Genomic DNA, 26997 nt, shown 5'->3' with positions numbered 1-26997 from the left:
GAAGATTACAGAAGATTAACCCGCCACTCAAAATTCATACAAAACCAGTTTTGCGGTTAGTTGGGGTTGCCCGATCGCTGGCGTGCTTCGGCCGCTTCGGTGGCTGGAACGGGACATCCTCTCGATATCAGCCTCGCCGCAGCTTTGCTCGTCCGATTGCGCCGGATGCCACATGCTCTCCGCTGGCTGTTCTCCGAGCGCTTTCCCAGAGTGGGCCGTTTATAACGAAAAATGCAGCCATCAGGCTCAAAATACAAACGTGCGCGATTGTCATTTACGGATATTGTGGATCACATTCAGCCTATTTGCGAACACGACAGGTATATTTTAAATTTCGTTCAAGCATCCCTTTATAACCATGGCTATGTTCCAAATCTACTCTAATAAATCACATGGCAGCACAAATAGAGCAGCGCTGTGGAGCAAGGACGGTTTTCGAAGGCAAAAGACAAAACGGCGAGATTGAAAGTCATTGAAGCGCGGCCCATATGGTCGTGTGCAATCTGTTGACCAATCACAATTAGGCGAGCCGCGCTCAAACTTGATGTGAAGGGCAATTACAGAGCTTGATAATGAGCCAGGCCACTGATCTTTATGAGGAGCTGTTGTGCGGTATTCTGTAAACCGTCTAACGAAAAACAAAAAAAAAAGAAAGAAAGAAAGAAAGAAAGAAATTTAAGACATACTTTCTCCCCCTTCCGTCGCCACTTAACGCTGGATCAAGCTCGTTTCTGCACCACGAGTGCCGCAAGTTACAAATACAGTAGTCAGAGTAAAGTAAAACGCTGCTCCAGAGGCACATACGGTTTCACGCACATTGCACTCGCTAAACACATCCGCACGGCGTCCATTCTTGGACGGTATCCAAGCGTGCGGAGGCACGGAGACGCAGTACTTCGGCCCATGCCAAGTACACTCCTTTCTACTTTCTTATGTTCTGTGTTCGTTTGTGTGTTTTGATGTTCGAGGTTTTTGCCCACGGTCCGGTTGTTTTGTCCCTAGCCGTCTATCGCTTTGTCCTTTTTGTGTGTGTGTTTGTTTGAGTTCGAGGTTTTTGCACACGGTCCTGTTGGTTTGTTCCGAAAAAGGAGCGGTTCTAGTTTTCTTCGCGTGTCTTATCAGGATGTTCGGGTGAAATGATTCAGTTTTGTGGGGGCAGTGAAACCCTCTATAAACACGAACTTCTGTGGAATAAAATTCAGCTGTGTTTGAGACTCTGTGTGTTGTGTTGTCTTTCGTCTTTTCCCCAGTCTCGGGGGTTTGTCTTAAAGGGATACTTCAACGAAATTTAAAATATTCCCGTCGTGTTCAAAAATAGGTTGAAAATGATCCACATTATCCGTAAATGACAATCGCACGTTTGTATTTTGATCCTGGTGGCTGTATTTTTCGTTATAAACGGCCCACTCTGGCAAGCGCTCGGACAAGGCCCAGCTTAGAGCACGTGACATCCAACGCAATCGTGACATAGGTCGTCTCAAGACGAGCAAAGTTACGGCGAGACTGACGTCGAGAGGATGGCCTAGTCGTTCCAGCCACCGAAGCGGCTGCTTTTGTACGAATTTTGAGTGACGGGTTAATCTTCTATAATCTTCTAGGGGGACAATAGCGACTTCTGCGACACACAAAAGGGATTCTCGGGAAGAGGGGAGTTCCTCCTTCCCCCCTTCTCTCGTCGTGGCCGGAGACGAGACAACCTCCGTCACTAGCTGTCAAGGTTCCTAGACGAGCATTACAAACGAGGCGTTAGCGACATCCACCAGGTGCTCTTTGCTAATCGTTTAATTCGTTTTAAAATTCCTTTTCGAGACTTTTTTAACAAGATATTGGTATGTTCCATGTGATACTGCTCTTTTGAACACATATAGACCAAAAGATGAGCGCCGAAATTTCGTTGTAGTATCCCTTTAAATTATGTAGAATGTTCTCTTTGTTATATTTATTTCGATCATTGTATAGACACTGGCATGTAAAACATTAGAGAAGAGGATCTTCACGGCCCTAACAGACCACAGTCTATTTATTTATTTATTTATTTTACCCCCAGGGCAAAAGGCATTACGGAGGGGAGTGGGAACAATAGTAATAATAATACGAACAAAACAAAATATAGTTTACTTAAAAAACAGGGAACATGAAATTGGCAATAGATGTACAAAAAAGTGAAAGCCGTTTACAACTCCCTCTAACACCGAATTAGAGCGCAGCTCTTGAGGAGGAGGAGGGAAGGGTACTGGGGGCGGGTGAAGTGACGTGGGGGGGTCACGTGACGATGCCGATGATGTCATCAGTGACGTCACTGATGGCGTCATCAGTGACGATGACGATGCGGACTCCGATGACGTCATCAGCGATGATGACGATGACGATGCGGATTTCGGTGACGTCATCAGTGATGATGACGATGACGATGCGGATGCCGGTGAGGTCATCAGTGACGCACTGATGACGTCATCAGTGATGATGACGATGCGGATGCCGGTGACGTCATCGGGGAGGTCACGTGATTTCGGGGGGGGGGGGGGGAGTCACGTGACCTCGGAGGAGGGGTTCACGTGACCCTGAGGGGGGCACGTGACCTCGGGGGCCACGTGACTTTGGGTGTCACGTGACCTTGTGGGCCACGTGACCCTAGGGGAGGGGTCACGAGACCTTGGGGGTCACGTGACCTTGGCAGTCACGTGACCTTGTGGTGATCTTGGGGGTCACGTGACCTTGGTTACGCCGACGGCGACGCCGCTCAAGCCGGGAACGGGCCCCTAAGAGCTGCGCTCTAAAAAGTGCGTGGTCATTAATTGGCATGAGCGATGCGGCTAAGCGGTTCCAGTATTTGGAGGTTCTGGGAATAAAAGAGTCATAATAAACGTTGGAGTGGCAAAATGGGACACCGACTTCGTGACGATGATCAAAGCGTGCTGAAACAAAGTAGGACGGGATGAATCGTTGTGATTTAAGCTGAGAAATATGGTGATAGATTTTATGAAAAAGAAGAATACGAGAGACTGTGCGACGATGTGCGAGGCTTGGGAGTAACTAAACTATCTTTCATTGATGTTGCGCTTGCGGTACGGTTATAATTGGCCATTATGAAGCGTGCTGCTCTGTTCCGAATACCTTCAAGTGAATCAACGAGGTAAAGGGTAGAGGGATCCCAGATGGAAGCTGCATACTCTAGCTTGGGCCTAACCAGTGTTTTAAAAAGGAATAGTTTTAATGATGATGGGGCGAGATAAAAGTTACGTTTGAGAAAACCAAGCATTCGATTGGCGTCGTTAGTCAATAGTAAATATGAAGTTTCCAAAATGTGGTCAGCACTTAAAATCACGCCCAGTTGCTTGTATGAGTTTACAACTTCTAGGGGTGTGTCATTAATACTAAAGCAAAATTTAAGAAGATAATTCTTGGCTTCGCCACTGCAGTGGTGTATTTACGGCTATTGTTTTAGAAAGGTACCCTCTGTTTTTTCCTGGCACTAAATTTGTTTATTAATGTTCGCATATTTGTATGCGTGAACACAATGTATTACAAAATGATACTGTACAATTTGACCTCTCGTGCTACAATGCCCATTGGGCAATGCACGATAACACCGAATATAAATATACTGACAAACCCCGGACACGAGGGGACACAAAAAGGGGGACAAACACAACATCGTGTCTATGATCGCTCTCCAGCTCGCCTGCGATCACCCTTATTTCTGGGATATAAATATATTTTATTATTTTGCGTGAGTAAAATGAAGACCTAAAAAATCATCTCACTTGATGACGCCTGTAAAATGAACGAAAAAATAACGTGTGCACAGCATAATGAACAAACACATCTTATTAATATGATCTTAGTTGTTTTACTTACAAGAATACCTCTGCAATCCTGGCGTGCTCAATGCATGGAAGAAACGCACAACGCGTAAATAGCAAAACCCCAACTCCAGTCAGCTGTTACGAATCGACACTAACGGTTTGTCAGGTTTGTCGTTCCAGCCTCCGACATCATCAGCCGCTCTTCCTTGGGTTACGGACTGTGAACATTGGGGCCAACCGTCCTTTCCTTTTTTGGGCTCATATATAGACCTGGTCGAACAGACGAAACGAGCAACTGGACGCGGTTCACGAAGACAAGATGTCCGGGGCTCTGGTAAGACGGATCCGTCAGCTTTTAAGGTGCATCCCCTATTTTATTCTGCACTTTTGCTTACGTTATTCGTTCGAACATTTGGTCGACGACTGCAGCGCGTCCTCTTGGGCCTGGCACTGTGCGCTGTACTCCTGCAGCATGCAGAGGCGGGCTACGGTGGCGGTGGATACGGGGGTCACGTGAGCATCAAGGTTTACCGCGGACCCTCCCACGGTCACGGCTACCATTCGTTTGCACCGTTCGGCTACCATGTCCATCTGCCTCCAGACAACCACGGCTACGGCTGAGGTATGACACGACGTCATCCGTTAGACCCGTCTCGCAATTTGAAAATATCCTTCGATATTTTCGCTAAACAAATGCACTATCCAGCACAGATAGTCTCACTTTCATGCTGGGCACGCGAAAGTAATTTTTGCAATTTATTTACTGGGTTTGATCCATCTAGACCAGAGTTGTCCGGCCCTATTCAGGTATTCGTCCTTCCGTCGAGTTGCCGAAACATGCCTGATGTTTTCCCAACACCGTTTACCGTGATTTCGAATAGCAACATAACAAACGGTGGCGACAGCGCAAGCTTGCAGTCTGCCCACCCTGTTCTGTTCCGATTCCTATGCGGAGCGCAAGTCGTCTGCTTCTTGCGCAGGATTGGCAGTGACGTCAGAACAACGCCGAGCCCTGATTGGCTTTGATTGACAGTGGGTAGAGCTCAATGCTAGATGCCTTGAGGTCTAACCACTATTTGTTTTCAATCAGCAAATAAGAGCTCGGCGTTCTCACATCATTGCCACCCCTGTGCAAGAAGCAGACGAACTTCCGCTCCGCATTACTACACGCTCGTCCAGACTTCAGTGTTATTTACATTTGCAGACCTACTCCGCACAGGCATGTGGGCCGTCACATAAGCAACTTGAGTCAATAAAGTACTGAAAATAAACTAGCAGCGAAGCACCACTTTTCTATTATATGCAAACTGCAGTGGTTCCGTGCCAAAGGTTCATAATAAGTTCAGTTCAAAACTTGAAACACTGAATTTCCACACAAGTCAGGAAGGAACAAGCCAGTCAAGTGTTAATCGTGATGTTTAATCTCTGAGTTTGTAAAGAAGATGAAGATAAATTAGAAGGGACAGAAGAAAGGTGACAAACACTACGTCTCACTCAGCTCAAAAAAAAAACAAAAAACGGAGGAAGGAGAATTGTTCCGACTTTGTGCTTGTTCCCTCAACAATCAAACGCTCAGTTTAAGACGCTGCTGTCAGTCACTTTTTTTTTTTTTCCTTCTATTTTTTGTTCTGTTTTTGTTTCAGGGTTTAAACATTAGGATTAATACGCGCCAGCTCGGCTGCACTGACCATTTCTTGCACAGACGTCACACCATCCATTTCGGACCACCACGGAAGGGAGAGAGAGGAAAGTTGCTTTTGTACGAATTGTTGTTAAACAATTCGGTTGTTTGTCAAAGGGTTGTCAAACACGCGACTATCGGGCCACGACTATTTGGGACGCAGCCCGCAAGTGTCCCGTGGCCGCGAGCACCCGTTCCTATGCCTCGAGCGCTGCATGCGCCATAAATAAGGACCTCTTGTCATCCATTCATCCGATTGGCTTAAAATTTCGCTTAACTCGCCAAACAACATAGTTAAATTGTATCCCAAATATTAGGTCAAAGAAATTTTTTCTTACGAAGTTATTGAATTTACAATTTTGGTCCTCATCGAGTTTTTCAAACCGAATGTCTCTACTGGCAACCACGAGAAAGTGACGTCGGTGGAAGGCAGGGGTTCACTCTTTGGACTGTAGAATTTGTTCCCAGCTGATTCGAAACAGCTTCACGGTGTCAATCGAATGCTTTGGAAGCTCGCCCCAGAACCCGCGCTCTAGCACGGAACACATGATTGGAATATTCTATTTTTTAGACTGCTTGCTCGACTGGCAAGCCTGCCCGCCACTGATGTGACGGCACTGAAAAGTGCAGGTATATTTGAATGTTGGTTTTTGCATCATTTTCATTTGCCGATTTCACAATAATTATTGTGAATTTCGCGATACTAAATAGCATACCGTAAAGGGTAAAGGCCAGGGAGTCAGAAAATATAGTTAGTCGAGGTAGCTCAAAAAATCGCCGGAGTACCCCTTTAAGACGTTTTAACATATTCGGCACTAATCTATTATCTCTCGGATCGAGGATCTCTCCAGTCTTACCACGGTCAGACTGGAGAGCGGCATTCCTTACGGCCTTTACTTTTGGTTTAGAGGCAATGGGAGTTTTCTTGACCGCGTGGGGGCGCCGGAAAGCCACCCCTCCCAGAGCCGTTTATTGAGAGAGTTTGGTCATACATTGGTTTGAATAGGCGAGCATCTCGGGGCCAACCACAGGCCGCGAAACAGCCCCTAACGGTGGTCGTGTGCTCTAAGTTTGTGACACGACTAATTTGAGCCGTTTTAGCGTCGCTAGAGTGAGAAGGTTTAGCTCTCGGTGACTGAAAACTTTGTGCGTGTGAGGTTTTAGTCACGCCAATATTCAAGTGTAGAATAAACGAACGTGCGTTCCAAACCAGGGCCGACTTGCTAGAAACAGCGTTTCAGCCGAGACGGGGAAAGAAAGCACTGCCAAAGCCAGCGCACGAGCCGAGCGGGACTCCGCGTCTCAAGACGCTCGCGCGCCCCACCAGTTTTTTTTTTTTTTTTTTCTTTCAGCCAGCCTCAGCTTAGACGCTGTTCTAGCAAGCCGGCCCAGAGCGAACTGTCACCTATATTCCATCTGCACAAACATCAACAGTGCAGACAAAGGCATGGGCACGAGCCCGTGGCTTTGGAAAGTGCCTCCTATGCACGAGTTCTAGTACAAACAAAAGCGTTTTGCTGAGCTAGGCTCGCGCGCCTGTGCCTTTGTCTTTACTGCAGACATTTGTGAGATGGAGTAGAGAGGCCGAGATTGAACGCTTCTATTGCACGCTTTAAATGCCGTTTGCAATACGCCTCGCAAGTGGGCTGATTTTCGTCTTCTGCGTATGAGAAAGGAAGTAGCGGTGACCATAGAGTTATTATAATGTACGCTAGAGGTTCAAGTGGCGCTAGTGTGCTGACGCAAATTGAAGCAGACAGCAACCAGTCGAAAATTGACTTCCGGTAATGCATTTCTATGGGAAAAAGTGAGTGCATTTTCTCCCTGCGCTCGATCATAAGAGCAAATATCCCAAATAATTCGTACGTACTAAGTAGCTTGGAACATTTCTCAGTCAGGCCGACGAAATAAGTGGTCAGTTACGGCGTTTTTCTTTCAAATTGGTCGGATTAAAAACGGTACTAAAACGGCTTCGTACGTGTATTTATGTGCACTGTCGGACACTTTTAGCGCGAACACGACGTCGGCGCTTTTCAGCATGAGGGATATACGTGCCAGACGAACGAAGAACATCTGGAAATAAGGGGAGACGGACGGCAAGAGCTACGCAGTAACACTGGATCAGTAACTACACGTGCATGTACGATCAAAATAAATTGAAGGTCACGCAATATATTCCGATTTTAAATAAGGAAGTACAGCTTTATTCTTTCTGCTCTGTGCGAAGATGTGTTTGTTCGTACGTTCAAGATATCACCCGCACGCTCGAAATATTTGAGAACAACTGCCCGATAAAAGCTGCCCGGCAGAGAAAACAATACCAAGAGACACCTTTCATAGCCCACTTACTTTATTATCTATGTTTTGAATGTTTTTATCAACGCATGCACGATGGGGTCATTTTTATATAGTGACAGGACTGGCATTATCAATATATATAAGCGTCACCGGAATGCTGGCGAGCCTTGAACACACTCCATATTCCTTTCGATTGTAATTTTGCTTTGAATCGTCGCTTGTTCTTACACACCTGCTGCGGAACACACGCGTCTGGGACTGAAATGTAGCGAAGTTAAACATCGCTCACTAGAAAAGAAAAATGCGTTAACTAAAGCAATTACACTTTTACAATGTTAATTAAGACACATACTATTCGATACGACCGAAATAACCAAAGTGCTCCGTGTTATTTTCCGGCGAAGAGACAAAATGCACGCGCGTTTTCCCATAGGAATGCACAGGAGCACCGCAAAAGTAGACTGGTTGCTGTCTGCTTCAATTTGCGTCACGGAAGTCGCATAGACACTAGCGCCAGTTGAACCTCTAGCGTACATTATAATAACTCTATGGCGGTGACGTCAGAACGCCGAGCCCTGATTGGCTGATCGGGACCCCCTATCTCAGCGTCGTCTGCTCCTTCGCAACGTCGTCTGCTTCCACCGTCGTCTGCGTCTGTCTTACCTTTCCTGCAACTTTCGGAAATCGAGCGAGCTCGACTTCGCCTCTCAGAGAGGGCAGACGAAATAACTCGAGCGGTACGTAGTTTTTGTCTAACAACTAGCAAACGCTGATCAAGGAGGGAAGTGAAAGGACTCACTGGCGAGGTGTCCCGAGGCGCCGAGGTTTGTTTACTAAGGACCGAGAGTGAGCGTGTTAGTATCCGCAAGTTCCCTCCCAAATACTTTTTCCCTCCTTTCGTGTGCGGCTAGACCCCTCACTCTTTAACGGCGTCGGCGGGTTGGCGCAGTTAACGTCATCTGCTTTACGTCTGCTAGTCAAAGCGATGGCTGCTTTACCTTTCCTGCGTCTGTCGGAGATTTACCACTTTTTTACCGGCGAGGTCACCTTTGCCTCGGAAAACAAGGAGATGACAAGAGGAAGAGATTGACCGCTTAATCTAAAATTGAGGTCAGCGATCAAAGTATAATACGGGAAGGGTTCACAAGGGTCGCGCGGGCATATTCCATTCAGCACGCCAGCCGTTCGTGGGCAGACGGTCGCCGAGTCGGAGTGCCTGCTAGGCCTATCTGCCGAGCTCGCTTGGTCGTTGTCGGTAGAATCGTGGCCGTTGAAGCTTTTCCCGGGTGTTTGTGGATCCAGCGTTCTTGTTTTTCGTGGTCTGTTTCAAGTACTTCTTACTTTTTTCTTGCTGCTTGAAGTCGGGACGCGTGAGAAGTGCACGTAGAAAAATAAACGTCCGTTGGTCGTCGCGACCGCGACGCTGTCGGCCATGCTGATTTGATCATCAGAAGTGCGTAAGAAAGCTTCGGAGCTGTCGTAGGATTTCGTCATAACCTGGGCAAAACTTATGAAAATTTCGTTTCGTGAATACGAATTTGTTCTCAAGTTTTGTCTTACGCACATTTTTGGCGTAAGATCGTTTCGTGAATCTAGCCTCTGCACTTCCGAAAGTCGCAGGAAAGGCAAGACAGACGCAGACGACGTTGCGAGCAGACGACGTTCCAAAGGAGCAGACGACGCTCAGCTAGGGGGTCGCGATCAGCCAATCAGGGCTCGGCGTTCTGACGTCACCGCTACCCCCTGCGCAAGAAGCAGACGAACTTGCCCTCCGGATATTGTGACGTCGCGATCTCCTGATTGGTCGACGCTGTGTCACAAATTTAGTTTACGCTCTAGGCGCGGGGGGGATATTCGGCGCTGGCGGCGGCCTTTGCTCCGCCTATTGGCCAAACTCTCCCAATACACGGCTCTGACCCCTCCCAGCTCTGACCCCTCCTAAAGCCCCTTCATGTTTCAAAAGTAGCGCAAGGTTCGTCGATGCACGAGGCACGTTCAACGTGCAGCCCTTGGGAAGATTATGGCGGCACAGCGCAGCACTGAGCTAGATTTCAGACGCCATGAATTTCCCAGAAGTGGCGAGAGCCACGTGCCTCGAGCATTTCTACAACAATGAATGGCGCCACTTTTCCCAGGATATTAGGGGCTTTATCCCCTCCTAGGGTACCTACATGTAAGTCTCTCTGAGGGTGAAGACATCCTGCCCTGAATGTGCCAGCGCGTGACGCTCTCGCGCACTCGGTGCGTGACTTGGGCGGTAAAATGGCGTCTATGCATTAGCCAAAGCTACGCGCTCGAGCTGAGTGACACCAGATTGCGCGCGCTTCAAAATGCATTAAAAAAAAACAAAAAAAAAACGATTGGGCGGGAAAATGGCTGAGATGTCACCACTCAAGCAAAAGCGCGCGTGTGTATAAAGGCACTCTAACCCCTCCGAGTACTGCCTGAAACACCCTGGACAACTAACTGTTCCGACCACTGCGATTGACTGTGTGCCGATGTACTCATATAAAACAACTGTAGTGCACCGATTGAAATACTTGTGGCTTACAATAAGTACACGCTTGTTTATGGAACTTTGTTTTTTGAGAAAACGAAAAAGAAGTGTCCTGCGTAAGTCCCTGCGGGCAGGCGGCCTTTATGACCAATAAACGTGTTCAATCAATCAATCGAGGCCTGTAGCTCTAACTAGTCTGCAAGTTCCTCCAATTCAACCCCGGCCGAAGCGAACCTTTTCATTCTAGTCCGGCCGTGGTCACCGTTTAGACAGAAGTATTTTCTTGCAATTCTGTTTTAAAATCGTCAGGAAAGCCAAAAACGTACGAGACTAATTTCTTTCCAGACATATATTGAACTCGGATACTTCCCGAATGAATTGAGCGACATAGTAACAATTCCGTGCTTGGTTTCTAATTGTACGGCACTGGCAAAACGGCTATTTTACGAAAAGCAAATAGCGCGAGATCCCTTCTTTAGGAAATATCGGGGTGTCGCGGAGACTCGGTGCAACGTGAAACAGCATCTCTGTTACTTGATATTAATCCCCGCCCTATGTTGGCCCTCGACATTTTGTGGGTGGGTTATCTGCACTTGCCCCCCCCCCCCCCCCCCCCCCCCCCCCCCCCCCCCCCATTATGATGAGTTTGAGACCCCTGTTTTGGAGGGAGACGTCTGGGTATGTCTGGGACACACAAAAGAGAGTCCCAGAGAGAGGGCTGATGGTGACCGGAGCTCAGGGGATGACGTCAGGTTTCGGATGCCCAGCCTGCTTTGGCGTCGCGTGCAAGCTCACAAGACGCCGTTCTCGAAAGTAGCAAGCTCGCGCTGGAGGCCAGACAGCGCACAACGCTGACATCACGCCGCTGCTGTTGACGCAAATCGAGTTGCCTCGTGTGGACAAATGCGGACTTGTTCGCGCGTCAGGCTGTTTCTTTGTACTTGGTTTTCTTTAAAAAAAAGCTGGGTGCTGTCTTCACTGTCGGGCTCGTTGGACGTTAGACGGGGCAATATTCACGATCTGAAAAGTATTGCCATGTCTTGAGCAGTGCTCCAGGCAAGCAAAAAAATATTTGTAGGTCTCGTTTAGAACTCGAGAGCGAGCTCCCAGTGTTCCTGCCAAGCACGCGCGCTCGTGCAATGCAAGCATCGGTGAGGAGAATATGTTTTGGCTTGTAGTGCTTGTAGCTTCGGCTCTTCTATCACGTAAAGTGATTACACACTTGCTCATGGAGGCTATGAAAGAAAGCAACACACGCCTGCAAGTCCGGCTTCAGGGCGGACTTGCAGGGTTATCTGATCCTCCTGATGTTTACTGTATATTTTACAGGGATACTAAAACGAAATTTCGGAGCATCATCACATCAGACACACCAATCTCTTGTTGAAAAAAGACACGAAAACGAATTTAAAAAAAAAAAAAATAATTAAACGATTAGCGAAGAGCACCTGGTGGATGTCGCTAACGCCTCGTTTGTAATGCCCGTGGATCCTTGACAAGTAGTGACGATAACTGTCTCGCCTCCGGCCACCACGAGAGAACAGGGGAAGGACGAACTCCCCTCTTCTCGAGTTTCTCTCTTCTGAGTCCCAGACGTCGCTATTGTCCCTCTACAAGATTATAGAAGATTAACCCGTCACTCAAAATTCGTACAAAAACAGTCGCTTCGGTGGCTGGAACGACTAGGCCACCGAAGCGAACGACAGAAGCTGCTCAATCGAAACCGAAACTGAGTGGCCAACTAGTTCCCAGGGTGCACTGCGTGGCATTTTGCCACGATGAGCGCTTTGAATTTCGGAAGAAGTCTATTGTCATATAGATCAGTAGTCCCGTTCACCAGACAAAAGTACCCCCCCCTGGCTGCCGCCATATTGTACAATTTTGCCCGCTTGACACGTGGCCGTAGCAAATCCTGGGAGTCTTACACAAAACTGAACCGAGATTTGTATGGAGATTGCTGTAAAATATATTATAAACTATGTTTCTTTAATACTCTTAGCCCCAGAGATCAGTGCCTAGCTCCGATAAAAAACCCAAAATGCAGCACCGCGGCTGACGCCGAAGCTGCCCGAGTTTTTGTCGCAAAAACTGATCTCGTCAGTACTGTCGCACACCAGCACTACACCTCCACGATAGCACAAAAAGCAAAGGACGACCTTAAAGGGATACTACAACGAAATTTCGGCGCTTATTTTTTAGTCTATATGTGTTCAAAGGAGCAGCATCAAATCGAACATACCAATATCTTGTTAAAAAAAGTCTCGAAAAGGAATTTTAAAACGAATTAAACGATTAGCAAAGAGAACCTGGTGGACATCGCTAACGCCTCGCTTGTAATGCCCGTCTAGGAAGCTTGACAGCTAGTGACGGTGAGTGTCTCGCCTCCGGCCACGACGAGAGAAGAGGGGAAGGAGGAACTTCCCTCTTCCCGAGAACGCCATTTGTGTGTCGCAGAAGTCGCTATTGTCCCCTTTAAGATTAGAGATATTAACCCGTCACTCAAAATTCGTACAAAGCAGCCGCTTCCGTGGCTGGAACGACTAGACCATCCTCTCGACGTCAGCCTCGCCGCAGCTTTGCTCGTCCCGAGACGAACTACGTCACGATTGCGTTGGATGCCACGTGCTCTCCGCCGGCTGTTCTCCGAGCACTTGCCAGAGTGGGCCGTTTATAACGAAAAATACAAACGTGCGATTGTCATTTACAGATACTGTGGATGACATTCAACCTATTTTTTTTTAACAGGACAGGTGTATTGCAAATTTCGTGAAGTATCCCTTTAAAGGAGTCATGAAACGCTTTTCCAACTTTTTCCTGTTTAGCTTTCCTCCTCAACTCATAAATCGCGCATTCTACCAAACAGTTCAAGAAGACGGAAAGGGGGAGTCTCCTCTTGCTTGTGTCTGAATTTTGAGCCCGTCGCTCAAAATTCAGACACCAAGTTGCTTTCCCCACCCCGTTCACCCCGAAGCTGACAGTGCTGTGGAAGCTACGTGCTCCTTGAGCCAGCCACACTTTTTCCACGTGATCTCGCTCTCTCGCGCATACCCAAGCGCAGAGAATGATGTCGGGTGATGAAAGGGGGGCGACTGATTGGTCCGGCAAGCGCGTAGCTTCCACCACAGTGCCAGCTTAGGGGTGAAGGGAAGAAGTGAGGTCCGGCGTCGTGAGACGTGCGTTTGAAGCCAGTGACGAGCTGCGGGGTCCGCGGCGCGTCACCGGTTTTTTTTTTTTTTTTTGGCCCACTGAACGATGTGCTATTAGTAAAATCCCAATACAAATTGATTTATTTCAGCCCAAAATTCGTTTCATGGGCCCTTTAAAGGGATACAACAACGAAATTTCTTCTTGGTCTATTCGTGTTCAAGGGAGCATCATCACAGCAGACACACCAATCTATTGTCAAAAAAAGACACGAAAAGGAATTTTAAAACGAATTAAACGATTAGCAAGGAGCACCTGGTGGATGTCGCTAACGCCTCGTTTGTATTGCCCGTCTTGGAACCTTGACAGCTAGTGACAGTGAGTGTCTCGCCTTCGGCCACGTCGAGATAGAAGCTGAAGGAGAAACTCTCCCCAAGAGTCCTTTTTGTGTGTCCCTCAAGTCGCTATCGCCCCTCTACAAGATTATAGAAGATAACCCGTCACAAGAAAAAACGGACCTGTGAAATACACCTTTGACAAAAAGTTGAGATTGCCTCGTGCAAGCGTCGATTTTTACGGTCCATTTTAAATCGAGCCTGGTGACTTCACACACCCTATATAACACCATGATAAAAATTGCAAAAAAAAAAAAAAAAATAGAATTTTCCTAGAACCCCTGGCAAAGCTAATTTGATAATTTTGTCCAAGTATTTAAAAATATGTATATTTAGTCCACTGCATGTAAACGAATGGGCTGACAGGCTGCACTCATGTAATTGTTATAATAACGGCAAAATTAAGATTATTAAAAAAAAAAACGAGCTTGAGGATTTTTATAATTATCTCGGGAACCTTGCCACACCAGTTTTAAACCTTTTAATTAAAGGAATTTATTAAGATTTTTACGAACTTATGTTCCCCATAGTTCGAGAGAAGCCAGTCTCCCCTTCAACCCCGTCGCAACTCCTTCCTCGGGTACCTGACGGCCAACGTTATTAGTTTCGCTCAGTTACGGAATTGCTCATAGACGCTGCATGATCGAACACCCCCCCCCCCCCCCCCCCCCCCCCACTCCCCTCCCGCACCCCTCACCTCCTGTCATTCAACGCGCCGGACAGCTGGTATGGTAACTGCAGTGTAGTCTATGGAATACGTGCGTTTCGAAGCACAGCGTCACGGTCGGTGACAAGTCAAGAACGAAGTGGAAGCTCCTCCCACCCCTTTCCACTTTAGCAAAGCGAACGGTGGAGGCGACCTCCTCTTCGGCGTGCGCTTTGCCAAGGTGGAAAGAGGTGAAGGAGCTTCCACTTCGTTCTTGACTTGTCACCGACTGTAGATGGCGCTCTACCGTACTCTATGGAGCACACAGTTCATAAACGAAAATCTAGGTGGCGCTACCAACGACGGGAGGCGACTGGAGTGAGTGAGGGGGGTATCCCCTTCAGCGGGAGTTCCACAACTGAGGTAATCTAGTAACATTGCTGACGGCACCATTCTTCTACCCGCATTGCGCGACCGTGCTACAGCTATACATGGGTTGCACGTGACATCATTCAAAGAGCGCTCTGATGACCACCAGACGAGGGCAAGAAGCAGCTCCTTTCTTATCAGGACCCTCTTTAGTGCCTCCCGGATTTGCACAGGCGTCGCTATTCTCCTCCCAAAAGATTATAAAAGATAAACCCGTCACTCAAAATTCTTACAGAAGCAGCTTCCCTCTCCTCCTCTTCTTACATGGTGGTCAAAAGTATGCGATGTGGCGTCAGTGCGACCCATGTATCGCTTTCGCTTCTTTGCACATTGTGGGTGAAAAATATAACTTCTATTTTTTTAATTCCGGACAAACATTAGAATACGTATCAGTATATTGCCTTTGCACAAATTGGTCTAACCATCATTAGCGATTGGCTTTAAAATTACAATTGGAACACGGACCATGAATGGTCCGTGTTCCAATTGCAAATGGTGAAGACAACACCCATGCAAGGGTCAGCCGCCCTTTTCAAAACCGGTTATACGCAAAAAAGAAACACCCTGTATATTGCTTCGGACACCTAAGCATACCAATCCACAGAAAGCTCACTTGGGCATGCTTCAAATCCTGCAAAATTACCATAAAATACTGCGGAAGCGCCCACTGTTAACGTTTCCCAAACTTGGGAATTCGGCAAATAATATGTTAAGCGCCCGATTTGATCGGACCAGCGCCCATGCCTAGATTAAACCAGTTTTCAGTGAAAGTGGGTTGGGCACTTCCCCCGGCATTTTACGGCATATCCCCCATCGATCCTTGAAGTGGAATAAACATGGAAGGATTTGTGCGCTGGGGGGGAACTCTTAGCATTACAGACTGTCTGAAATGGCACATATACTTGCAAAGTGCACCAGAATACTTTTTTTTTTCTTTTTCCAGGAAATGTTCAACTGTGTGGGACCACCCAGTACTTCTCAGCAGCAGTAATAAAGACACAAAAAAGAGTGTTGTTTTGCTTTTACTTCTGATATGGTAAGACAATGCTCAAAAAATGAATAATGCACGTTTACAAATGGCCCAGAAACACCCCCGCCATCCCCTTGTCTAAAGAATGCAAATGACGACAAGAAACAATGAAAAAGAAAAAATCGGCACATGATACTGTTTACTCCACAGTTAAGGGTGCTTGTGTACGATAGCGAAACGATCGTGCAAGTTTAGCATACAATGATTTAGAGTAGAGTTGACATGGACCTAAAACTAGACTATCGATGTCAGTTTCTTTTAAAGAATAACAAAAAAAAAAAAAAAACAAGTTTAAATTTGACAGATCTAGAGTACCAAGTTTACTTAATTTCCCCCCTCTACACAGTCTATAGCTGCGTGTCTCAATCAAGAGGTTCCTATACACCAGAGACTGGAACCATCGGAAAAGGTTTTCCACCATTTCGACAATGAATTTCAACACATCTCTCAAGACAGTTCATCAATTGTAAGAATCCTACTTGGAAAAGTTTTTTGTTATCCTAAAAAGCTAAAGCTTCCTCAAAAATTAAGAAAAAAGTGTGGAGGCAACAATTGAGAATTTTTAATAGGTGCCCGAGCCTTGAAAACATTCCAAGCAAGGTGGAATCTGGTCCAAAGGAAACAGAAATTAGTACCATTTTAACTATCCTTTTTCCGAGGGAATAGAGGCATCCTGCATTCCTTTTAGCCTCTGGATATAAAGGCAAAAATGTCAGAATTGCCAAGGAATGCACTCAATCACACAAAGAAACCATAAATAAAATTTTCTCACTTAAAAGCAATCCAAAGACAGCACAGAATGATCTACACAAAAATGCACCACAGTGGCATCGAGTCTTCCCATTTCTTTTAACACACTGCCAAATCAAACAGTTAATTAACTCACTCGAGTCAATCAAATGCCAAGAGATGTTTCTCTCTTCCTGCTCAAGAGAGGAAGAAAACTAGCTGGAGAGGGGCAAAGCAACTGTGAAAGGAAGCCACACCTTTAGAAGATCCCTCCCCCTACTGCACACACGCACAGAGAGCGGCGGCAGCACGGGCCACCACCCTTTGCTCCCTCTTGGAGGACACTTGGTTTGTGAAACGGCAGCTTCCATGCAGGGACGGGGTGTCGTGGGTCAGTCCAGTCTACGCCTGGATGTTGGGGGGCGCTCAAAACTTGTAGTCTGGACCAGCCATCTCTATGGCCCAGCGGAACTTGTCTCGTTGGGTCTTGTTGTAGATCTTGTCGATGGGCACGTCCCACTTCTTGCACCTGCGGGTGGAGCAAACAACTCTGTTGCTTCCAGGTGAGCCCAGGGCTGTGCGCCCGTCCCCCTCTGGAGTGCACCGAGCCGCCAAAACACACTGGGTGCGGTAAAAACATGCGCACTGCCTCCTTTCATTTAGTGCCCTCATTTTGCACGCAAAGTTCTCCCAACATAGTGCTACCCGTTCCCCTACAAATAGATGATGATGATGATGACAACATTTATTTGCCTATAGATGGGGTCAGGGAAGAGGGAGTGTTGAGAGAGCGTCCCCCCCTCCCCCCTCAATCGACGGCCAGGAGCCCTTGTTCCTTGGTGGCGGCCTCGGCCATCTGGACCAGGCGGACCTGTTCACCCAGGTCCGAGCTGAGCAGCACAGTCTCCCACTGCTCGGAGGTTCTAATGTTTAACATTAAAGTTTGAGCTCTATTTCTGTTGTTTCTATGTTTTTTGAAGGAAGGATACTAAAACAACTTAGGTTGGAGCTCAATGGAAGCTCTCATCGTTTACTGCATTTGTATGGCAAACAAAGCTTTGGATGTTTCCGCAGGTTTAAACCGGGCAAACTTTACGTCGGCCTACAACCAACACAGTTTTTGCTGCGTCATTTATCTGGAATGGCGCAACAAAGACCCATACAAACGTGGCGAGTACAGCGGGACATCAATGCAGACGCACCATGCAACACTGATCCTGGGGTCGAGGTAATTGAGCTTGGAGGTGCCCAGGGCAATCTGCTTGTTCTCCTCCTTGTCCGTGGCCTGCACCTCCAGCTTCTTCATCTGGTCTTCCAACTGCTGCATACGCTTCTTTTTTCGCTCCAGAAGCCTGCATTTGTGAACGGCGCTGAAACACCCGCACTCTCCAGGACAAAGTAATCCACCCACTGTTTGTCTTTCTCCGACCGTGAGTTGTTGTAGTCTGACTTGTGCTGCTTGAGCTCCTTCTTGCACTCGCGAATCTGTGCCTCCTTCTCTTCCATCTGGGCCAAAGAAAAGAAATGCTCCATGTGTCGTGTCCACGGCAACGGCACAAGCCTACCTTCTTCTGTAGGTTCTCCATCTGCTTGTCGAAGGTCTTTGGAACAGCCCGCTGGTGGTTGCACAGGATGGCCACGGCCCTGTTGGCTCGGTTGTAGGCCAGCATCTTCTCTGGCAGCGACATGTCCGCTGCACAGACATGAGAGGGGCCCCTTGTACAACGTTCCAGGCTATATGCTTCATTTTAGTCCTTGTCTCTTATTATAGAACTCTCATACAGCCGGCGACAAAAGTTGATGGACCACGCATGCCGTGGCCGAGACCTGCAGTGCACGTCCTTCAGTACTCGCAGGCATTTCAACACTCCCGCTTGCGGACGATGTTTCGATAGCTACCGTTGATCGATGTGCTGCATCTCAGTGGCACAATGAGTGGCAGAAGCCGCGATATCAACTTCCTCTCCCGCCGGCCAGGAAAACAGCCATTCTGCCTTTTTCTTTCAGAAGCCTTTTAATTGTGTCTGTACTTGCTGTCAAAGTGATAATTAAATCAGAAAGCATGGTCATCTTCCCGGCCGCTCGGCTGGGCAAAACGATTCTATGCCAGATGGTAGAAGATATATGGCAACTTCTGTCGCTCATCGTGCCACCTAGATAAAGCTGCGGCACGGCAACCAACAGCCGCTATCGAAGCGACACCCGTGAAAATAAAAAGACGCTGGCCGGAAATGGGAAGGTCGACATGCCTGCCAAAGGATGCACATGCACACATTACGGGTCTCGACCACAAGCGCCGCAAGGTAGCGCAGCGATGCAGATAGGACACGGCTCGCGTAGTCCGTAAACTTTTGACTGGACATGAGATTTTCTTGTCCAGGTTAATTAACTAGCGTAAAAAGGGCAGTTTTCGTTCCCCGGGGAGCTTTTCCCCTCAGTTCTTCAAAGGCATCAGTAGTAACTAACAGGACAGTTTTGCCGTTTGTGCGAATGGCAATGTAGACTGGACTAGACGAGCTAAGTCAGAGCGTCAGATATCGTGGCATAACGACGTCATGCATACGAGTCAACGAGTGACACCAGACATTCTATATTTTGCTCGGATAATTATAAGATGGTCAACCTCCTTGAACTCCAATGTTGCCTCTTACACTGCAGTTGGCTCTTAGGTTTTGAGCCATATGCCACCACCGTATATTCTTCATCCTATAGTACACTGTGCTGCAAAGGTGAGTTTTAAGGAAGTGTTTCGCAACTGCGATCGGATCGAGCTGGGTCTTAATACTATCACCTAATGAAGTGCTGCAGGTGCGTCCTCGCTTCGGTCAGAAAAATGCTGTTCCAGACACAAAAAAGGGCTAAGAGGCTGGAAATATAAGTGAAATGAATCACCTTCCCATACTTCAGTAGTGGCATATGAAGTTACTGCTGAGGAAGATCAGGCAAAAGGAAAACATAGTGTAGGCACTGAGTGTAGAAAGAACCGCACATCATTTTGCTTCAACTGCCTAGAAAATAGATCAACAGCAGCCCTGCTATGCAACCCTTGCCAAAGATAGAAAATTAACCAGCCCCAAGGTCTGTACAGTAGACGATTAGTGGGAAAGTTTAGGTCCCGTGGACAAAGTCACGTTAGCTGGAATTCCGAGTGCCCCTCGTGCCTCACGGTCATTTGACCACCTTCCAGGGTCAGTGACAGGGGAGGAGTGGGCCCTGGGACAGAACATTGCCTCCCGATGCACCTTAGTGCCTCTGACAAAGACAGAAGTAAGAGGCGTGGCCTACCTTCCGTGAGCAGTTCCAGCTGCTCCTGCAGTGTCTTGGAGGCATTGTAAGTACGGAAGACCTTAGCCGTCAGGCCTTCCATTAGTTCATTGAGATGCTTGTTCAGGATGCTTGTCTGCAACACCAGAACCATTCGTCTTTATTCTAGGTTCCGCCTCCATGACATACACTTAGAGAACAAAAATTTTTTTTTTTTAAAATGCGATAAAAGTCAACCTACACCGATGGCATTGGTTCATCCACTTTAGCATTTCAAGGCAACCTGGCGCAAGTCGTCTCAAGCTGCAGCAGGATGGGTGACCCCACAGACTGTTTTACCTAATAAAATTAGGCATTACCCCCCACCTATTGCTTTCCCATTTTTTAGGCTTCATGCATATCTTGCGGCAAAAATAATTCATCTCACTCTGGACATATCAACTTTTCAATCAGCTCGATTTTTAGCTAGAAATAATTTTCTTGAACTCCCACGCTGGGACGGTGAAATTGCAGTAAAACCAAGGAAGTGGAGCAACATTGTGAGCGTTGAAGTGGGCCAAGGGCACTTACGTTGAGCCGGTCAAACAGGTCATCGGCGGGCTTCTTGTTCTCCATGAAGAGCTTGAGGTTCCTGAAGACCCTCTTCTCGACGGGGACCGCATTGACGTAGCGGATCGAGTCCTTCCCAAGGAAGTCGAACTCCACCACAAACTCCTTGCCGTCCTTGCTGTCGTGCAGGGTCAGGTGCTCCACTCGAAGCGAGCAGCAGCCCACCGTGTCCGCAGTCTCTCCTTCCTCCTTCTCGTTGCCCGCCCTCAGGGCAAGCTGCAACAGACGTCCGTTTCAGACCAACTCCTTCTTGGCTCCATTTCATGCTCAGTATGCGACCCTGCCAAAGCGGCTGGTGCGAACGCAACTCGATTGAGCCGTCGACTCGCACGCAAAACAGATGAGGCCACGCGTGTGCCATAGTAGATTTAACAATAAAACGAGGTACAGTTCTGAAGAAAGCCAATCTAAACTTGAAAGGACTGCCCTACGCACGACTGCTGCTTAATTAGAGACTCGGCAAAACTCATGAGTGCGATCACCATTGCTCACTCACACTCATCGCCAGATATGAGGCGATCGTGAGTGAGGCTACAAGTCTCGAAAAATTGAGTGTGAACGTCAGTTTTGAGAACTCATGAGTGTGATTGTGAGTTCTCGAAACTCACGAGTGTGAAGGTGAGTGCGAGTACTCAGACATCATAAGTGTGCGAGTTCCAAGCACTCATGAGCGTGAGTGCGATGATCGTGATGAGTTGCGAGTATGACGATCTGTGAACGCTAGAATTTGCTTGAACTGGTTTGGTCACGGAATTTCCCGGGGCATCTTGGTAGACGAAGAAGCTCTCACTTTGCAAATGCTGCGCCGTCTTGAGCTTTCGCCTTCGACCAGTGGCACGGGGAAGGGGAGTGGGCATTCGCTTGTCGCTTTACGACAGACGAGGAGGCACCAATGGACTGGTGGTGTTTTGCCGTATGGCATTGAACCTACAGCGATGTCGAAGCCGGGGGACCGCTCTACGTGGGGCCTCTTGTGTAGAAATTGCATGTTCCTCTCATTGTTGAAACAAAGGCTCAGGGGGATAGGTGGCCAAGTAGGCTAGCGCACACCAGCTCCGAGCACGTGGAGTGAAAGCTTGCACTGCAGGCAGAACCCAGGGATTCTGCATTTTGCACTAGTCTCTTTCAAATCTGGATGAGCATCGTACCGGCGTGCGGTTGTGTATCACTACTGCGTGGTGCACGTTAAAGACCCCAGACTAGCGGTGATACAGCACTGGCTAAATTCTTTATCTACAGCTGAGACAAGTCGCCTGTTGAGGCAGACTAAGTTCAGGATGTATAAACATACATACACCAATTTACTTTTTACCTAATGCGATAAATGAATTGTCGCATTAGGAATACGACAATTCATTTATCGAAGGATAAATATCAACACAGCAATAATCAAAGTCACCTTCACCTAATTTACGAGCCTCGGGATAGGGCAGCAAACTGCGACGCAGTGCGCTGTCTGAGCAAAGCTCATCCAAAATACCTTCCCAGCTCTACAACAGATGGTGCTCCTCTCTCTACTCTCTATTCTCTCCGCTGCACCCCTGCTCCCTCACCTCATCTGCGCTTATATTACCGCATTGGTGATCTTAAAGCAAAGCTCTCCCTCGCCTGCGTTTTTTTTTTTTTTTTTTTTTCTTGCTTGCATGAGCTAGTTTTGTGGTTCCCGGCCTTATATTCGGTTGAAAATTGAAGATAAAAGTGCAGGCCGCCGAATCTCTCCATCCGAAATTTCGGAAAGAGCGTGACGGCGTTCGTCACGCCAGTCACGGTGAATGGCTGTTACAGCTGCCTTCAAAGGGACCTGCATCGTCAAAGTCCTTATTGAATCAGAAAAAATATTCTCTTGTGTTTTCGCGTGAACCTGGGTTGTCCAAAACCACATACGCGCCTGCGAAACAAGCTTGTGCAGCAGCTGATTCCTGCTTGTTGTACAGACTCCCGGAGCTTTGTCACCTATCATGTTACTCTGGTCAGAAGCTCTCTTTTTTGGTCCGTCGAAAAGCACGTTACAAGAGACCGCCGTATTCACCATGCCGCGCCCCCAAGTTGCACCGGCAGAATGCATGCACCCCGCTTATCCACTGCTCCTCGCTTTCTTGCCTTGGGTAAATTGTCTAAAGTAGAAGCGCACCTCACAGCGTAACATGCGCATGCATGGCCGCCAGTGTGATAACAGAACTGCGGCTTTATTATAGCTACTTTACAATGAAAATCCACAAAAGTAGGACAGTTGTTATCATAAAAGCCTCTGTTATAAGCTGCATGCCATCAGTTGTCCTGTGCATTAAAAAAATTTTTTTTTTTATTCTTATTTTACATGTAACGAATTTCAGACATAACAAACATATTTCCAATTTGTATTGACTTCGTTATAACCGGGCTCGACTGGACCACTAAATAACAGTGGAAAGGTTGAAGATTCAGCACCTAAATAATTAAAAAGCATCCGATATATTTGCTTGCGCATGTGCGCACAAAAGCAACCTTTTCTGCCCCAAAGAGATAAAGTGCCTTATCTTTTGCATCTGACAAAATAAAATAATACTAAATAATTGCACATCATAGAATTCAGTTGTTTTGGCCACGGGGAACGGGATTGCTCGCGCGGAGATGCGCTCCGATAAGAAACAGACACCCAGAAACGCGTCCAAATTGAAAATATTTTCAGAACGCCGTAAAGTGCTGCGCGTGCTATATCATTCTAATGTGAGTGTATTTAGTCATTTTCGATGATGCAAAGCAAGATTCTAATTGAAACCATACCTTTAAATTCAATAGGCAACAATTTAATTGCTCAAAATGAATAAATTACCCAAAAATACTGAAAGCTAAAAATTTTCCTAACCTGGGAGAGAACAAGCACTTGCGAGTAATAGCATTCAAACTAGTATAATTGCCCTCGATGGTTAAGTCTTGTGTGGCGATTGATGATGAAGCCGGAAACGTTTCGTTACCTGGCAGGTCCTTCTTCAGTCCGTTTTTACTAAGCCGCAGAAAATTTTCTTTTTTGGCGGCTTTGTAAACTTTGATTCAATCGATGTACGGTTCATTCATCCGCATATTTTCTATGATTTTCTCGTTAGAGACCACGTACGACGATGAAGAACCAAAAGTTGGTTCTTAGAAAACATTTATCCACCAGGCAGTTATTTTATGCAAAAATACTCTGCAAGAACGATGATAAATATCTAAAGACAGACCGTTCCGAAATAGTTCTACTTGACGACGACTTGTCAGGCAAACCGTCCTACCAAAAGAGAGGTTCGCAATATTATTCTATGCAGCAGTAAAATACCCATTACGGTGCATGTCTAAACAATAATAAATAACACCCAAATATACAATGCTGCAAATGCTCACTCCATACCTGCACGAAATTGTTGCGAATGCTTGAAACGAACAGTATGCACTGTAAAGCATAGTTGATGAGACACGAGATGATGCGCCCTTGTATCCCAACAAAGCACGCCTTCCTCGAGATCTCAGCCGGCAGATAAAAAAAGTCAAAACGAAACACACACAAAAACAAAAAATACAAATAAGATTTTCTTGGCGACGCGACGGCTGGCGCCAGAGCGGTGGAATTGTATGCGCGCAACACGAGCACGATAGCCGCGACTACGGTGAGAACGATAACTATTTCTGAGTGAGGTCATTGAGCAAATGTAATGACTGTGACGAGCTGCGTGTGTGGTGACCGTGACGAGCTGCGTGTGTGGTGACCGTGATGAGCTGAGGGTGTGGTGACCATGATGAGCTGTGGGTGTGGTGACCATGATGAGCTGCTAGTGTGATGACCGTGATGAGCTGCGGGTGTGATGACCATGATGAGCAGGGAGGCGATGATTGTGATTAGCTGCTAGTGTGATGACCGTGATGAGCTGCGGGTGTGATGACCATGATGAGCAGGGAGGCGATGATTGTGATTAGCTGCTAGTGTGATAACCGTGATGAGCTGTGAGTGCAATGATCGTGATGAGCTGTGTGATGACCGTAATGACGTGGGCGAGTCAGTAGCAAAGTGGTAATTTGAGCTAGTTTGTACATCACTAATATTAAGCAGTGCAAAACGTCGGCGAAGAGAAAAGGACAGTAGAACGAAAGAACGCTGACTCCCAACTGATTTATTTAGAAGAGAAAAGCAGGAAAAAGAAGCTACGAAAATTGAACCCCATGTGAAGACAAGGGGTGAAAAAAGATGAAGAAAATATGTTCAGACTAGATCGATATATTTAAGAAAAAGAAAAAAAAAAGATTGAAAAAAAAAGATAAATGGAAAAATTTTTCTTTTTTTTTCTTATATCTATCGATCTAGTCTGTACATAGTTTCTTCCTTTACTGTATCTTTTTTTTAGTCCTTGCTTTCACATGGGATTTAATTTTCATAGCTTCTTTTCCCTCCTCTTCCGTTTAAATCAGTTGGGAGAAAGCACTCTTTTGTTTTACTGTCCTTTTCTCTTCCGCCGACATTTTGTGCGCTGTTTAGTATTAGTGGGCGAGTCGGGTTTGGTTTTGTGTTTAATCCCAATGGTGAGTGTGCGTGATGACCTTATAAATCGTGATGGTGAGTGTCTGTGATGACCCTGCTTTGAATAAATCGTGATTGTGAGTTTTGACAAGGGAAACTGGGGTGAGTGAGGTCGGCTCAAAATCTATGCTGGTCATAAACTCAGAAAGCACCTGGAAGGACTGCCCTGCCAGCCCCACCCACCTTGTCAATGAAGTAGAGTGCGACAGAGCGCTGCCGGATGCGCATCTCCTTGGACTTCCAGTCGCGCATGTAGTCCTCCCGAATGACTCCAACCTTGGACTTGAGCTTGCGGGCCATCTCATACTTCTGCATGTCCTTCTCCCCTTTCAGTTTGGAGCTGGGGTTCAACATGATGTATTTGGTCTGCCCGAGAATATTCTCAGTCCAGGACGACAGCCACGACACCGTGTTGTCGTGGCGCACCTCTTTCCAACGGTGGCCTTCGGGAGGTGGGGGTATCTTCGCTTCCTTGCCGATGTTGATGATGACGTCCTCGGGCATGACCCTACGCTTGAGCATGCCCATCTTGGGGTGCTCCCCGCGGCCACGGAAGAGCCCGGGCGGCTCTATTTTGAAGTTGCCAATCTTCTGCCTGTGGCCGTCGATGATGCAGAAGCCATACTCCTCCAGCAGCTTCTCATTCTGTGCCTTTATTGCCTGGAAGAAAACAAGAAGGCGTTCGGGGCCATCAGAAACCTTGGGCCTACGCCAACCCCAAGTGGGGACGTCCAGAGACTGGGCAAACCGACCTGCTTTTCCTCTTTGGACATGGCCTTTCGCTCTTCACTCTTCTGCTTGTAGTACACATCAATCTCCTTGAAGTTGCACTTGCTGAGGTCGGTAATCAGCTCCGCTTCCTTCGGAGTCATGGTCTTGCGCCAGTCCTTGAAGAAGTTTTTGTTGAAGGCCTCCTTGGAAGTGTAGTCGTGGTCCAACATGCGTCCGTAGAACCCTGCAACCTCCTCCGCTGCGGGACTCAGCTTGACCACCTTGTCTGCAAAGACGCCCGTGTTACGTGTCGCCCCCTCGTGGCCAGGGCAGCGTGCGAGACGAGGCAGCAACATCCCCGCCTCCTGCCTCGCCTTGCCGGTTGGCCCACGCCTTTCAAGCTCCAAACTCACTGTCGTAGAAGAAGCGGACGTTGTCGGGCAGCGGCTCGTACGGAGGTGCAAACACGGGGCCCTTGTGCTCCAGTGTCCGCCACTTCTTGCCATCGTCGTGCTTCTCCTCCTCCCACCTGGGCAAGCAAACCAGAGCCTTACACTGCACACGCTGTCCAAGACCCTATTGCCATGCTGCTTTGAGTCGTTACGCATTGCTCTGTGGCCAGTCAAAGATCCTTCTTTATCCTCAGAAACCAGAGGCCTCAGAGGGGCGGCCGACTCTTTGTAGAGACCAGCCACTTAGCCGAACGCTGGCTGCCACTCTACGAGGCTCTCAGGGGTTCCCAATCAATCCTCCACCAATTAACAATTTCCCTACCACGGATCCACACTTTTTATTTAAGAAAAACTAATCAGCATGACTCATTGTGATACATCAAAACCAATAACTGCTCCTTAAAGAAAAAAAATGGATAGAATAATGCCCGGGTTCACGAAATTTAATTGTCAAACTTGTAATTTATAAAAAAATTACAATAAAAATAAATAATTTATGGCTATATCAGATCATACCACAGCTCGCCAAGTTATCGTGAAACGGAGTATAGGCACGGCCCACCTCGCAGTGGTGCAACGTTTTTGTTTCACTTTCACGGCTACACTCTCTCCTGCAGTGCTAGGCACGGCTTCCAGGGTCATTGAACTTTATTCTCATAGTACCACTGCAGTTTGTGGTGGAATCTTGTTTGTAAATGCTTACCTGGGAGATTAATTGCAACGTTAATAAACGAAAACCTCGGTCCAACCAAGTTCATGATTCAAATTTCAGAAAACA

At 47.2% G+C, this 26997-nt stretch overlaps 1 protein-coding gene and 1 long non-coding RNA gene across 3 annotated transcripts in view; one reads left to right on the top strand and one right to left on the bottom strand.

The window, feature by feature from the left end:
• The first annotated feature begins 3985 nt into the window (after positions 1-3985).
• Positions 3986-15905, top strand: LOC115332948. Its single transcript, XR_005715670.2, has 3 exons — positions 3986-4140; positions 4236-4428; positions 15840-15905. It is a non-coding gene; the product is annotated as an uncharacterized LOC115332948 (long non-coding RNA).
• LOC8038095 (DNA topoisomerase I, mitochondrial) overlaps positions 15903-26997 on the bottom strand; it is a 27335-nt gene continuing 16240 nt past the window's right edge. Inside the window, exons 9-17 of one of the 2 annotated variants that reach the window (XM_029995435.4) lie at positions 26181-26296; positions 25809-26053; positions 25240-25716; positions 20490-20744; positions 19941-20055; positions 18221-18348; positions 18067-18161; positions 17858-18007; positions 15903-17184 (exon numbers count right to left, since the gene is read on the bottom strand). In XM_029995435.4, the coding sequence (XP_029851295.2) occupies positions 17082-17184; positions 17858-18007; positions 18067-18161; positions 18221-18348; positions 19941-20055; positions 20490-20744; positions 25240-25716; positions 25809-26053; positions 26181-26296 (1684 nt within the window). In that variant the 3' untranslated portion in view covers positions 15903-17081. Of the gene's footprint in view, positions 17185-17857; positions 18349-19940; positions 20056-20489; positions 20745-25239; positions 25717-25808; positions 26054-26180; positions 26297-26997 lie in introns of both variants that reach the window. The other variant, XM_040501466.2, reaches the window with a different exon arrangement.

The sequence above is a fragment of the Ixodes scapularis genome, unplaced genomic scaffold (genome assembly GCF_016920785.2).
Source record: "Ixodes scapularis isolate PalLabHiFi unplaced genomic scaffold, ASM1692078v2 PGA_scaffold9__187_contigs__length_104089568, whole genome shotgun sequence".
NCBI classification, from domain to species: domain Eukaryota; kingdom Metazoa; phylum Arthropoda; class Arachnida; order Ixodida; family Ixodidae; genus Ixodes; species Ixodes scapularis.
The sequence above is the reverse complement of the archived record's forward strand: the minus strand, read 5'-3'. Positions and strand labels throughout refer to the sequence as shown.